This window comes from Anthonomus grandis, chromosome 10 (genome assembly GCF_022605725.1).
Source record: "Anthonomus grandis grandis chromosome 10, icAntGran1.3, whole genome shotgun sequence".
NCBI lineage: Eukaryota > Metazoa > Arthropoda > Insecta > Coleoptera > Curculionidae > Anthonomus > Anthonomus grandis.
Window position 1 is genome coordinate 11,285,943 of NC_065555.1, and position 14,386 is coordinate 11,300,328.

The window sequence follows — 14,386 nt, forward strand, 5'->3', positions numbered from 1 at the left end:
TAATCAGCAGTAACAGAATTGACAAAACGGTGTATTTATATATTGGACAGACCGTTCATGCATTGACCACGCACCTTACAGATACAAGAGATACCATAACTCGGAATTGTATTTGTAAACGCCCAAAAAAAGATAATCCAAAAAAGCATTTTACATTAAGGAAAAAACTAGTGATTTACTCTGGAGAAAGAAAAATCATGGATAAATTTATAAGGGTCTAGAAATTTTAAATACCGAATGTTTGGAGGATATTTTTAAAGAAACGAAACTCATAAAGAAATTAATAAGTTAGGAAACTAAGCTAAATTAAAACAACAACTTGAAAAAAATATTTAGTTGATCGAAAATTGCATAAACACTTAAGAACGTATAAACACCTAAATAAATACTAGACAATTTTAACTCAACATCATAAATTTGCCACATTTGTAAAACTTGTCTGCATATAACAAAAAAATCAAACGAGATCAAAATTTATGATGTTGCATTAATTTTGTCTAGTTTATAAATATTACATCAATAAAACTGCATATAAAGTAAAATATAAAATTAGACAAAAAAAAACAAATTATATACTTATAAACATTCTCTCACAAATTCGGTTGCACTATTGTATTTCAAAAGACATTCTTTAAAGTCCTTTAGAATTTGAATTCCTTGCTTGTGACTTCTGGTCATTTTATTATTGTACCTTAAGGCAGTGATTGATTTATCTAAAATATAGTGCAGCCACAACACATTGGTATAGGGAGTGAATTTTTGCCAGTCATTGCTGAAAATAATAAATATTGCGTTTTATTCGTAAAATATTACTAAAATATCGATAAAAATTTAGATTTTCATAAAAATCGGTTCTATTTTAGATTCCCAAATAATGGACAATTGTGACATGAAAAATCTGATAATTTTTCGGGCAAGCTAGTATATTACAATTATATGTCATTACTTTAGAATTACCATTTATAACTGACATTTAGTTACTCTTTTTAAACATTTTAACTATGTCACCGGTCGACTGGTAGGGGACATGACGAAATAACCCAATAAATTACAAAATAATTAAAAATAATAATAACGAAATTGTAGAAAATAAATTAAACACTGTAAATGCAGAGGAAAAAAAAATTTGAAGTTATTGGCTTACCAATTTCTCTCTTTCATCAGTCTATATATTTCAAATTGGTAATCTCCTTCAGCCTGAAATAAATCTGGATCCTGCCCAAGATCGTTGAAAATTACCACATCGTCGTGTGTCATTCTTGAAAGCGTAAAGTCGATTATCGTAACCTGTACTCCTTCTGTTTTAAGACTTTTCACTTTACCTAGAGTTTCCGCTTTTAACAAATATTTTAGAAAGCTTTAACACAAACACTTACCCTTGTGCTTAAAGTTAATCTTCTTACATGTATTTACTTTACGTAAGAGTACATTCCCCCAGTGCAAATCACGGTGTTCGAATTGCAGTTCTTCTTCAGCTATTGCAAGGGTATAACACACCTAAAAGAATAAGAGGGTGTTACTTAACGGTATGTCATAATTTGAAGGAGGCATTCTTGGAGTGAATTTAAGTCGAAAAATATATAATATAAATGTATACTATAAACTTAAAATGCTTGGTTTTTAAGATGAAGGGTGTTAAAGTTTTATTTAAAAAAAAAGTATTAATGTTGTTTTAAAATAAATTGTAATACAAAAAAATAAGATACCAACTCTTGTTTTAATTTTTGTTTTAACGAGCGAAACTTTAATTTTTTTCTAGTAAAGTTATGAGGAAGTTATGACATACAAGAATGGATAATTTGTCATAGCTACGCTACTGGTTTGCGAAATAAAGTAGATAAACATATAATAGGTGTGTTTCTACACTATATTAACCTGCGCCAACATTTAATTCGATATCGGAAACCTTTGAAAAATTTATTGAAAACTGAAAATAAAGTAAACCAGAAAATATTTCAAAATAAGTAAATCAAATAGCTACGAAGATATTTCGCATTGAGTGAAGGACTCAAAAGCAGGGGCTTCTCTTTTTATACGCACAAATGTTTTTAAATTATTTGTCCTTTAAATAGCGAGTCAAAGACAGGCATTTTTAGAGCAAAAAATTCTGACATTTTAGACCAAAATTTTAAAAATTAAATAAAACAACAGATCTGCCTGATAAGAAAACGTAAAAAAATAATTATTAAAATAATACATTTGTTTCTAATTAATTTTTCTGGTTAAATCTTCAAAAAGTTAAGATAAGGTGAATTCAAAAAAATTATTTATTATTCCCTTATTTATTCTAAATGTCTATATATTTTGTCTATGGAGTGATGAATTTTCGCACTCACTTTAATATTGGTAGGCGGGAAGCGGTTACATTTCCCAACACAATCTTAAGATGGATATAGAATTTACGAACAACAGGCACTGTCATGAGAAAAGAAGCAACAAGATGAGATGTAAAAAGAACGGTAATTTAAGTCAGCATATTCTAATGGGCGACGAAGCTTAATTTCACTTAGAAGGGGCGGTTAATAAACAGAATTACAGGTAGAAAGCTCCTGAAAACCCACAAAATATGCATGAGCGTCCTCTACATTCTAAAAAAGTCACAGTATGGTGTGCCATTAATGGTCCATATTTCATGAAAAAGAGATAAACCCAAGGAATGTGCGGTTTCAGCAAGATGGTGCCGCGGCACATACTGCCACTCCAGGAAAACTCATTTCCCGTTTTGGAGATGTATGGTGGCCTCCAAGATCTCCAGATCTATCAACTTGTCATTTTTTTTATGTGAGAATTTAAAGAGTCGTGTATATGCTCACAAGCCTTGTAGTTCGATACATTTTCATAAAAAGGATCGAAAAGTGCATCTAAGTTACTGGTCACCATCTTGATGACATTATTTTCCATACTTAAATTGTAAATTGTATAATGTAATGTGATGTATTAATAAAATAGTATTTCTTTGCAAATTTCTTGTGTAACATTTATTTCAAAATCGTCCTATTACCAGTTGTCACCCTGTATTAGGGATTTTCAAGGAAACGGAACTAAACTTGTGAAGGTGAAGCTATAAGAGTCATAAAAAATTAAGTAAATCATATCACAAAATAAAGTAAATCACATAATATCGTACCTGTTTAAACATTGAGACCGCCTGAGATGCGTTATTGAAAACAAAAGCCTCTAAGTCTTGTCCTCCATTTCCTAAATCTAATACTACATATAACTGATCCTCCTTGAAAATATCCGGTGGATCATTTTCAGAGCCTAAAAAATAAAAAAGTAAAATATACAAATAAATCTAAAGGCAGGATTATTTTTTGATTCGTCTTTCTTAGATCATTCCTAGAACTTATTTGTTATTAAATGTAAAACGTGAAAAATTGTGTTTAAAAAGTCCCAATTTGAATTAATATGAAAACGTTGATTGATTTAGATTTAGCAATCCAGAAAAAAATCCTAAGGCTTACACAGGTTTTATTTCAATATTTGAAAAATGTTGCTTAGTAATGGAACATAATACCATGTTACATTAAGTTTTACCTAAAAGTTTCAAATGGATGGAATAACTTATAACAATATTTTAAAAAAAAAGCCAATATCTACCTTTATTTTCATCATATTCCTCCCAATGATCTATTAAAATTTTTGGATATTTGCCTTTAACACATGTTATCCGTTGCACCTCACAAAAACCTGATGTACTGTTGTTAATATTATTTTTCAGGTTTGATAGCTCTCTGAAATATAAGAAAAATACATTTTTGAAAATAACGTTTGACTACTAGGTTCATTTATACTTACGAAACTATTGCTATTTCTGACAAAATCTCATGGAATTCCTTTTGTCTTTCCCCATTTATAATTTGGTTACCCTCAATAGGGATAACCTTCATAACAGTACTGATACCATTTGGTTGAGTGTATAAAAATACCTCACCATAGACACCTTCGCCAATCTTCTTGCAATTTCGTAATAACCTTAAAACATTTCAAAACCTTGTCACTTCAACCTAGTAAATATTAAGTGGACATAATATAAACTAGATTTATCTTATTAAAATCAATCAAATGCTAAATGGTTTCATTTAATGCTAAAAAGCTTTATATAATGATCTTATTAAAACAAAAGAGACAAATGTATTTTTTTTTAAAGAAGATTTTATTATTAGTAAGCAATTTCATAAATAAAACTGGAAGCAAATAAGTTTTGCAATTACAATTATTATTTTACCTCCTTGGATAAGCCTGCTCAAATGGAATTGGTTCCACCTGGTTGCAATACTTAAGCACTATATCTCTAGCTGTTACTATAGGCAGTGATAATTTCTTTGGCAGTGAAATATTATTTGTAACATCTTGAGATAAAACTTCTAAAAAAATATATATATAATTAGCATATTTCCAAAATTACCAAACAAAGCTACTAGTACTAAATAGTATCAAAATTTATATGAATTGTGGTACTTTTATTGGTACATCCAAGCTCTTATGGAGTTGTAGGGTGAGATATTGATATAACTAAAATATTTTCTGAAAAAACCTTAAAAAAATTTCCTAGATAGAATATAGAATAGAATATATAGATAGATTCTTTCCATCATGGTTAAGATATTTAAAAAATGAATTAATTGAAATTTGAATTTTGAGATTTGGAAATCGGCCCTCAGGTCAAATTTTATTGGAAGTAGTCAATGTGTTAGCGGCTAAAATGAAGTGTATCTACTTCCATTGAGCTGTAATGCCAACCCAGAGTAATAAGTAAAAGAAAGAAGAAAAGAGTTTAATAGGACATTCATTATTGAATAAAATAGGTTTAAATGCGATAAAATGATTAGGTTGCATCCAAATATCTCAGGCTCAGATCGTCTTATCAATAGACGAGAAGCTCTCACCCAAAGATAGGTGCTTCATACAATTTTAGTCACTCTTCATCTCATAATAATTTCAGTCTCTCATGCTATAAAAAGCATCTTTGCAGACTTTGGATGGTGTTATTAAGCGATATAGGTAAACTAACAAGTTATCCAGTTACTGGAACAAGCAAAAGGAACCATCAGAGAAAACATGTGAGGTATATATGAAGATGATTGATTAGAATCCGATTTTCTCCCAGAAAACTGAATGAAACTTTGTGGTATCAAATATTTGTCCTTTTAATAACTTGAGACAATTGTCATATAAACTTAGGTAGAGGTACTTGAATAGATAGAAATATTATGTATTTACCTGAATATACGTAGCTTTGAAGAGCTGTCCGTCGTCTAGTACGTGTTTCGCTATACGCCGGTAAAATTTTTATGGACATACGACTGTTGTATGAGCCTGTTGATGGTGTACCCTTTCCTATTGAATTTTGTGGGCTGTTTACTGTAGTATCTATAACAATATTAGGAAAAAAAATTATATGCATGCTAAGATAACCGCGTTTAACAAATGTGTATTATAAAAAGTTAAAGAACGCAATAACCTATATTCTTAGGACTGTAAATTAAAAAAATATTATCTAAACAAAATGTAATGCTACTTTTTTTTACCACTAATTGATAGAATTAAACACGAAGAAAACCTTAAACTACAAACCATATAAGCAAGTGGCTAAAATTAAACTTCAAATTAAAAATAATAAGATCCTAATAATTTAATGGAAACTTGCTGACCGCAACTTAAAAAAGAAGTCATCGACGAATCCTTATGTCTATTGGGCTTGTCTAGTATCTACTTTCGCCTTTCATTTGAAAATTAAGAGTTTGCATTTTTGGCGTCATTGAAATGCTGATGTTGATATAATTGGATTTTGGTGATTATAATTATTTTATTTTTGCCGTGATCGTGGCTTTTGTTGTTGACACATATAAAAGATTCAGTATCTGAGGTTATTTAAAATTATTACTTTTACAGAACTTTGTTTTATTTAACAATTGCCAAATAATATAAATTCTGAAACTAGACATACAGGTCTGGTCAACTCAAGTTTTGGGTGCGCAAATTAATATATTCCGTTGACAATACTAATTCGTAAGTTAAAAAGAGAGTTTATCCTAATAACACTTTAATAATTGGAATTCGACCCAAATTCAACATAGAGGCCGAAAGGCTAGAGAGGAATAGCGGGAATGTACCCGAGTATATCGAAATGTATCGCGTGCGGTGTTTGCCTATAATTTGCCGTTGCATGTTAATTGTTCTGCAAAACATTGGAGAGTCCCGTATGTTGAAATCATTTTTACAGAATAACATAAGAAAAGAGGAAGCACAACAACCTCATTAATAATATACAAAAAAGCATTTAGTGAAAGCAATTAGTAAAACCACCTTTCTTTTCAACCAGGAGTCCTACTAAAATCCTACAAATGGAAAAATTAAAATATATAGTGTGTAAATTAAAAAGCTTACCAACAATAGATTCTCTGGCATTTCTCCCAAGCAGACTTTCCCTCTTCTGTTGCATGAGCGATCTTCTCCAGCACTTTCCATGTTTCGGTTTAAAACCCGGCAAAGTCGGGATCTTAAATACGGGATTCAATGCCGTATCACTTCTTAATTCCCGATCAAAAACTTCATCTGATTGACGACAGTCAGGTAATGTGTTAGAAACCTTTTGATTCTGATCGGTTTTTGATGTCTCATTTAAAGCTGGCGGAGCCAAGCTGTCGTTCTGTAACGTGCTAGAGCTTGATTCAATATCCGATGAATTAAGTTGAAATGATACTAATCCAGAGCTACGACTACTTTTTCGACTTGTTCTTGTACTTTTTATACTTATTTGATCATCGATCAAATCTTCGAATCTTCCAGAACCATCATCGGACGATAATTCGAAATATGAGACACTGGGTTCAAGAGATAGTGATCCGGAACGACGACTACTTTGTCGGAGTGTTCTGATGGTGCAATTTATACTTGTTTCATTATTCATCAAGGATGATTTCCTGAGATCAACACAAGAGGGTGTAGAATCAGCTGAGTCGACCAGGATAATCAATTCTTTGTCTATGCTGTAACAGTTGCTTTTCCTTGTTCTTGTTATACGTTTCTGAGGCGTTTCGGTAGATGGGCTCAAGGTTTGGCAATTACTGATTGAATTTTTTTCTGCAGGAGTGCCGACCATAATTATTAACTCTTTATTAAAATTAATGCAGCTGCTTGACATAGATCTGGTTAGTCTATGACTGTCACTTTCAAAGCAACTGTCATACATAGAGTTTTTAGTTAGAGTCGTAAGGGATAAACGACAGCCAGAAAAATTTCTGCCTAAAACAGGATATGGTATATTTTTTTTATCATAAACAGATAGAGATCTCGTAGCTCTATGACTGTCACTTTGATAGCAACTATCAGTTGTGCTAGTTTTCTCAGAACGTAAACGTCCGTTTTTACGGTTTTTATCTGTTGCATCTGTATATCTTCTGCAAGGTGTAGAGAAAACCAAATTTTCTTGCAAGCTTCTAGAGATCCTACCATCCTCATAACCGTTTGTTTCTGCTACAAATAGCTTTTTTGATGCATTTGACTTCCTAGTTTGCATGGAAGTCCTTGTTACCTTTTGAGAATCATCAGCATTAAATGGTATTGATAGTTGACTCGATTGTGAGTTGATAAAAATCTGTATCTGGCTCTGAATGGAGGGATTTCCTGACATATCCATAATATTCGACGCATCAGATATACCAGTCGACGCATCAGATATACGAGTCGAATGTTCGATGTTGTCGGATATATAAAATACTGAGTTTCGTTTGGTTTTTATTTTGCTTGAATTGCTTATTTGAGTTAACTTTAAAACAGAGTTAGATTCAGTGGTTAAATTGGAAGCGCTTTGGCTTCGAGTATGCGGTCTTTTTATTCCGTTATTACTGACAAAACTGTCAAACAGATCAGGACTAACACTCAAAGTCGTCTTTCGTGTCAGCTCATTTATTTTCTTTTCTGGAGTCTTGAATAATATATTAGAATAATCTTGAGCTATGTAGTTTTTTTCACTCTTATCTCTTTCCAAATTTTGATTTCTACATACTCCGGGGCGACGTCTATTAATGAAAGCATATGGTGAAACAATAGAAGACAGTTTTTGAGACTCGTCAAGAATAGTGTTAGATAAAATTTGGCTAACATACGGTTTTTCCGCAGAAGAGCTATTAGATGTATGCTGATCAGATATTTTTGACTGACTTCGAGTTTTCCTTGCATTCGAATCTTGGTTTTTCTCAGAGGAAGTTGGTATGATTGCTGTTTTGGAAGCTCTTTTAGCATTTGTTCCTAAAATAAAACAGAGAACCAAAATTAGCATCAAGCAATGATAGTATTCAGATCAGTATGCAGATCAGTGGTCGATCTGCCACATCAGGTCAATGATCCAAAAAATAAAATCTTTAAAACTCTATATCTTACTAGAGAGAAAATCCTGGAAAACGCCAAGCAAATTAAGTTGTAATCCCAAGAAAACATACAAATTTCTGAAATAAAACAAAAAATTACTTCAAACGCAAAAGGGTAGGTATCTATAATTTTTTAAAGACATTGAATTCTTCGAAAAAAATTACTTTTAATTCCTAGAAGAAAAATAAGTTCCAACACCTGAAATGTTTATAATTAGTTAAAAAATTTCAACATATTAACGTATAAGAAATTACTTTATATTGATGACAGATGTAAAACTCGCCATTTGGCGCATATTAAATATCAAGAGTTAAACATTTTTAAGGAAAACAATAAGTATGCAAGCAAGTGACATCCTGATCAAACAATAAGTTGCCACTGGCATTAATTAAAATAAATTAAAGATTATTACAAAATGTATACTGAATTTTTCGAAATTTTTGTTAGCAATATTATATCTTTATTGTTAGAAGTTAAAAAAATATAGAAGATAATAATTATATTATTTTACATTACAGACATAACATAAACCTTAAGTCTAACCAGTAGTACTAGATTGTAAAAAATATTTTAGTAGTTTGGAGAAAAATCTGTATGACAGAATTTTTTTTTTTTTATTTTGTAAGCAATATAGTTTTTCCTACATAGAATGAAGATGTCAATTCCAGATATTTATGATAACATTATTACAAGTAATAAACTTACCAGTTGTCATCTTAGCTGATTTCATCAGTTTCTTAGAATCATTAATAGATGCATTAGTGGTCATTGAACTGCTACTCTTATTCCAGTTTGAAGTGAATTTTTTACATGCTGCATACCTTTTCCTTTTTAATTTATCTTTGGCTTTAAAGGCAGGTTTTGATTTTATTTTTGGCGACTTTAGAGATAGTTTGGTCACATTAACGGTCAGTTGCTTTAAAGTATTATATTTTGGATATGATATCTCCTTGTGCTTCATAAAATTATTTCTTGACATGTTGAGAATATTTTTGTCCAGAACAACTACTAAGTCTTTTAAAGTAAAATGTTTTTTATGTTGATGTCTATAATTTTTGTGCTTTCTATGGGTAACAAATCCAGATCTATGGGAACTATCAAAAAAAGATTCTTTATCAACAGTTTTCAAGTAAGATTCGCAGAAACTTTCAAAGTCAGAAAGTGAAATATTTTTAGAGTTTTTGGTAATCAATCGTTTTTCACCTTCAATAATTGTTTTATGGAATTTCTCAAAATGTTCCAATGAAAATGATCTGGTTTTTGCTTGAGTATTATGTTGTTGTTTATATATGCTACTAAGTTGAGTAAAAACTTTTTCAAATTCGTGTAGATCGAAACTCATCTGTTTTTGTGGTAAATTTTCTTGAGCAACTTTAACTGTCTCACTTTTACCTGTATCAATGGGTGGTAGGGACAAATTCCAACTGCGAATATCTTCCAAAGATTCCATTATATAGCTTTCCAATTTGTCTTGACTATTTGACTGGGTGTTAATAGGAGATATTGGTTGAACCAACATTCGAGGCCCTTTCTTTGATACTAAAGGAGTGCTAGAATGTACCAAGCCATTTTCTTTCATAGAATTTTGATAAAATGGATTCAATAAGGAATTATTCTTTGCAATAACGGAGATCGACATATTAGCTGGCAGTAAATCGTTTGGGTTTTTAAAATCATCCACGGTAGAAGAATTTTTATTTGAAAGATCCTTGCTAGCATTGATTGAAGATGTATCTTTGGCCTGTGATCGCAGACAGACCAGAGAACTTCTACTTGCATTAGAATTGTTTTTGCTTTTTCTATTATGACGTTTGACACTCGATGAAGATAATTCCACTTCAAGGGAATTAGTGATTGCTTCCCCTGAAAAAAAATAATCAAAGGTCAATAGACTTCTTTATCACTTTTTCTTCAGGCAAACAATGATAAACTATAAAATAATAATGAATGATTAACACAAGAATTTGGAAAATCTTATTTAAATAATAGTTTTATTTGTGGGTTAATAATACATAATTTCCGACTATTTTAGACAATTGTTTTTGGGTCATAACATTTAAGTCACATGTTAAAACCAAAAGAACAAAATGGTTTATTTATCTTACTTAACTACTTCTACTGACTTCCTGAATTCGCTTCAATTTTATATAATAAAATTAATTGATTTGATATATAAAATAAGTAAGATCATTGACAAAAATGAGAAATAAAGTAGGCCCAAAATGAAGCAGAAACAATTAACACTCTGTGACTTCTTCCTAATACAGTTTGTAGTTAGGAAGAAAACATTCTTTAAAATGGAAAAAATGGTATACAAAATATTTGAGGCAACTAGGTTACTACTTTTATACATATAGCACAATTAAAACCAGAATGTTCAATTCAATTAAGATGAACATGTGATATATCAGGACAAAGATAATAAAGAATGAGTGACATTTACTTAGGTATATAAATCTCTTTGTTAGTTTTTAGACATTATAGGATTTCTAAATTACATGAAAAAAAAATCTAAGAGGACAAGACAAGAATTAATTAAATAGAACTGTAAATAATTTTGCCAATTTGAACTACTAGTATCCATAATTTTTATTCCTAAACAAGGTTAATTTTTTTACATCTTCATTATCTTCAATAATGTTTACAGGTGTATATTACAATTAAAACTTTCTAATCAATGCATGCAAGCATTGGTCACAAGAGTAACTATTTTACTTCTATACAGTAAGCCTATGCCTAAAAAAAAACTAAGTATCAAAGAATATTTTAATTTTTTTGGAATAATTACTAAATGATTGAACACATCTTATATTTTCTGGCAATTCACTAAATACCTTAAAAGCTAGCAATAGAATTTCCTAATCCTATGTTAGATCTTGCATAGTTCTGATAAATGGTATTATTATTTACATTTCTTGTTGGAGAACTATGTATCATATTCGTAAAAGTATACTAGTTTACATTATTCTATTTTTAGTATTTTATTTAACTTATTAAGATGTAATTCTTGATAAAGTGTATCTATATGAGTAAGGCTATCGTAATTAATAAGAACTTTAATAAATTTATTTTGAAGAGTTTGGTCTAGTCCTATATCAATATTTAAGAAAGTAAAGTAAAAATTGCAAGCTTATTTGGAGTATATGACTTACTGTGTTTGGGTTATAAGTTATGTTTTACTCTGTAATACTTTTAGAATTTAATTATTAATTGAAAAGCACATAAATGTTACAAACCTGTGGGTGTAGTTTGATCAAACCAAGAATACTTTTGGTTGATGTTACTTGAGTTATTTTTGAAGGATCTCAGTTTTTTTACCATTGGTGATGCATTCTTGATGCAATCAAAAGATGATTTATTAACAGAGCTACTTTTGTCAGCTTTCTTATAAACTAATAAACTATTTTGAGCTTCGTCCAAACTGTTATTGTAGCTACTCGGCAGTGCTTTAGCTTGTGGTTGTAAAATCTTATCAAAAGTATCATTAATGTTAACTCTAAGAGAATCATCACTTAAAATAGTCTTAATTTTCTGTGGCAGTTCTTTGATTTCTAGTTTCTTGGCTTTGAGTTTTTTACCATGTAATTTCCTTTGGGTTAAATTTTTTGCAAAAAGTATATTAAATGCATCCATAGCAGACACCGAGGTGTTACCCTTGCTGTAAGTGCGGAAGCTTCTGGAGGGTGCCATTTTTTTAAATCGTTCTACAGTATTAATCTATCCTCTCTAAAATCCAAGGCCCTTAAGGAGTTCATGCATATCGCACCGCTTTTATTTCAAATTTAAAAATTACAATTCTTGAATTCGTTTGACCGTTTTGTTTGTTTATTTGTCACACAATAGACAACACAAGCAATCATGTCAATATTGTCATTTGTCATAGGCAAGAATTTTTAAGCGGTCTATTAGGTTTTAACCAGTTACGTTTTGGTTACGGCTCGATTGAGGGTTCCTTCACCCTTTAATTTTTGGCACGTTTTATCAGTTGAAAATTAATAATATTATCTTATTAAATACATAATTGAATAATAAATAATAAAAATCATCTAAACAATCAAAACTTTTAAATATCAATTATAAACTTGCTGAAGATGAAGGTATTACCGGTTAAAATGGATGGATGAGCCATTTTAACCGGTAAAATGGATGGATGAGATGTAAATAGCTCCGCACTGCGGAGCTATATATACATCTGTGGGATGAGTTATAACCAGATGGTGGTCCTTTGAACTGGATATCGATGACGATACGTTCATGTGTCTATACATCCGTCTTTCCTACGGTCCTACCTCATGTGTATTAATTAAACTGAAGATTTTCAGATTTCAAATAAATAGGAATAAATTCTCTATTCTAATTAAGTGTACTAACTAGTTAAGTAAATAGCTCCGCAGTGCGGAGCTATTTACATCTGTGGGATGAGCTATAACCAGATGGTGGTCCTTTGAACTGGATATCGATGACGATACGTTCATGTGTCCATACATCCGTCTTTCCTACGGTCCTACCTCATGTGTATTAATTAAACTGAAGATTTTCAGATTTCAAATAAATAGGAATAAATTCTCTATTCTAATTAAGTGTTTTTTATTTTTTTTATGGAAGACACTGGCACAAAAAAGCAAACCCTAGTGTACTCAAGTATCACGAGTAGCGCCAGTGCTAAAAGTATCTGTGGATATTCTCCTAAGTTCTGCAAGTTGTAATGTTTGGGAAAGACGTGCTTTGGGAGTTTATTCCACAGATTTGCACTTCTCCATAAAAAGAAGTCCCGATAAAGCGACGTTCTCGACGCTCCAGATGCACTCGAAATTCATGAGTCGCATCTACCTTTCGAGTAGATCATGTATGTAAGGCTCCAGGTAAAATGATATGGGCCGTTCGGATAAGCAGTTACCGGTGATGGTAATGGTAAAACAGAATCGGGTCCATCACCTTCTATGCTCCAAACTACTCAAGTTTCTAGTTGCCCTTGAATCTCTGATAATACGTATGACCCTCTTCAAAATGGCTAAGCAGCTTTAAAGTATGTTTGGATGCAGAGCTACATATGTGAGCGCAATATTCAAGAGATCGACTATTTGGGTATTTTAAAGCATTAAAATTTGTTGCAGTGTATACAGTATTTTTATTTGATAGAGAGCCCTAAGCTTTTGAGAAGCCGCTTTAGTTATTCTCGCTTCATGATCATGCCAACATATATTGATTCCAACCTCTATACCTAAGAAGTGGACTGACGAAGACAACGGTAAAGTAAACCTGGACATTTTAAGGCTTGGGACGGCAGAGGTAGCCTGCTTTGTAAATACAGCAGCCTTAGTGGAGTCTTCGCTGTGTTAAACTCAATCAGATTGCACTTACCCCACTCCAAAATGATTTCCGAATGTCACTTTAGTAAGCACGAAGGTAATCTGATTCTGCTCTAGCTATTGCAAATTATTAATGAACTATTAATTCCAAGCTACGAAAGGCTAACTGCACAGCATACTGTATGTCTCAAAAAAGGCATATTATATGGTGTTAGAAAATTAAAACGACCTCTTTAAAAAGCTTATATTTCTGTATCCGACAGTATAGATGGTTTGAACTAACGGTAAATCTTGGAATACAAGCCAAAATAATGACAAAGCTACACTTCCTCGTCATCCTTCACCCAGTCAACACGTGGTTGTTCTCGTCCTTTCCTATCCTACGGATTCCTTTCCTTGACCCCTTCCTACTCCTTGCCGTTAGTACAACGTGAATTTCAGAATTAAACTTTGTGCAAGTTTCTATCCCACTTCCGCATTATCCTTCATCCCATCAACACGTGGATGTTCGTCCTTCCTATCCTTTAAATCCCTTTCCCAGATCGTTCCCAACCCATTGCCGGTGGCTGATCCTATTCACGCCGATGCAGGGGGAGGCGACATCGTGCATTGAAAAGTTTCGATTGTGATTGATAATTTAATATAGTGAAAGTGTCGACTCGGAGAACTGGCTACATACCCGACGGTTTTCCCGAATCTCCAAA

The 14,386-nt window shown here is 31.7% G+C and overlaps 1 protein-coding gene across 1 annotated transcript; it reads right to left on the reverse strand.

The window, feature by feature from the left end:
• Positions 1 to 319: 319 nt before the first annotated feature.
• Positions 320 to 12,199, reverse strand: LOC126741126 (uncharacterized). The gene is made up of 11 exons (XM_050447459.1): positions 11,610 to 12,199; positions 9,079 to 10,236; positions 6,391 to 8,253; positions 5,224 to 5,373; positions 4,229 to 4,367; positions 3,799 to 3,975; positions 3,601 to 3,734; positions 3,128 to 3,261; positions 1,377 to 1,497; positions 1,145 to 1,322; positions 320 to 772 (listed from the first exon to the last, which is right to left on the reverse strand). The coding sequence occupies exons 1-11, from the start codon at positions 12,061 to 12,063 to the stop codon at positions 577 to 579; spliced, it is 4,704 nt and encodes a 1,567-aa protein (XP_050303416.1). The 5' UTR covers positions 12,064 to 12,199; the 3' UTR covers positions 320 to 576.
• Between the last annotated feature and the right edge of the window lie 2,187 nt (positions 12,200 to 14,386).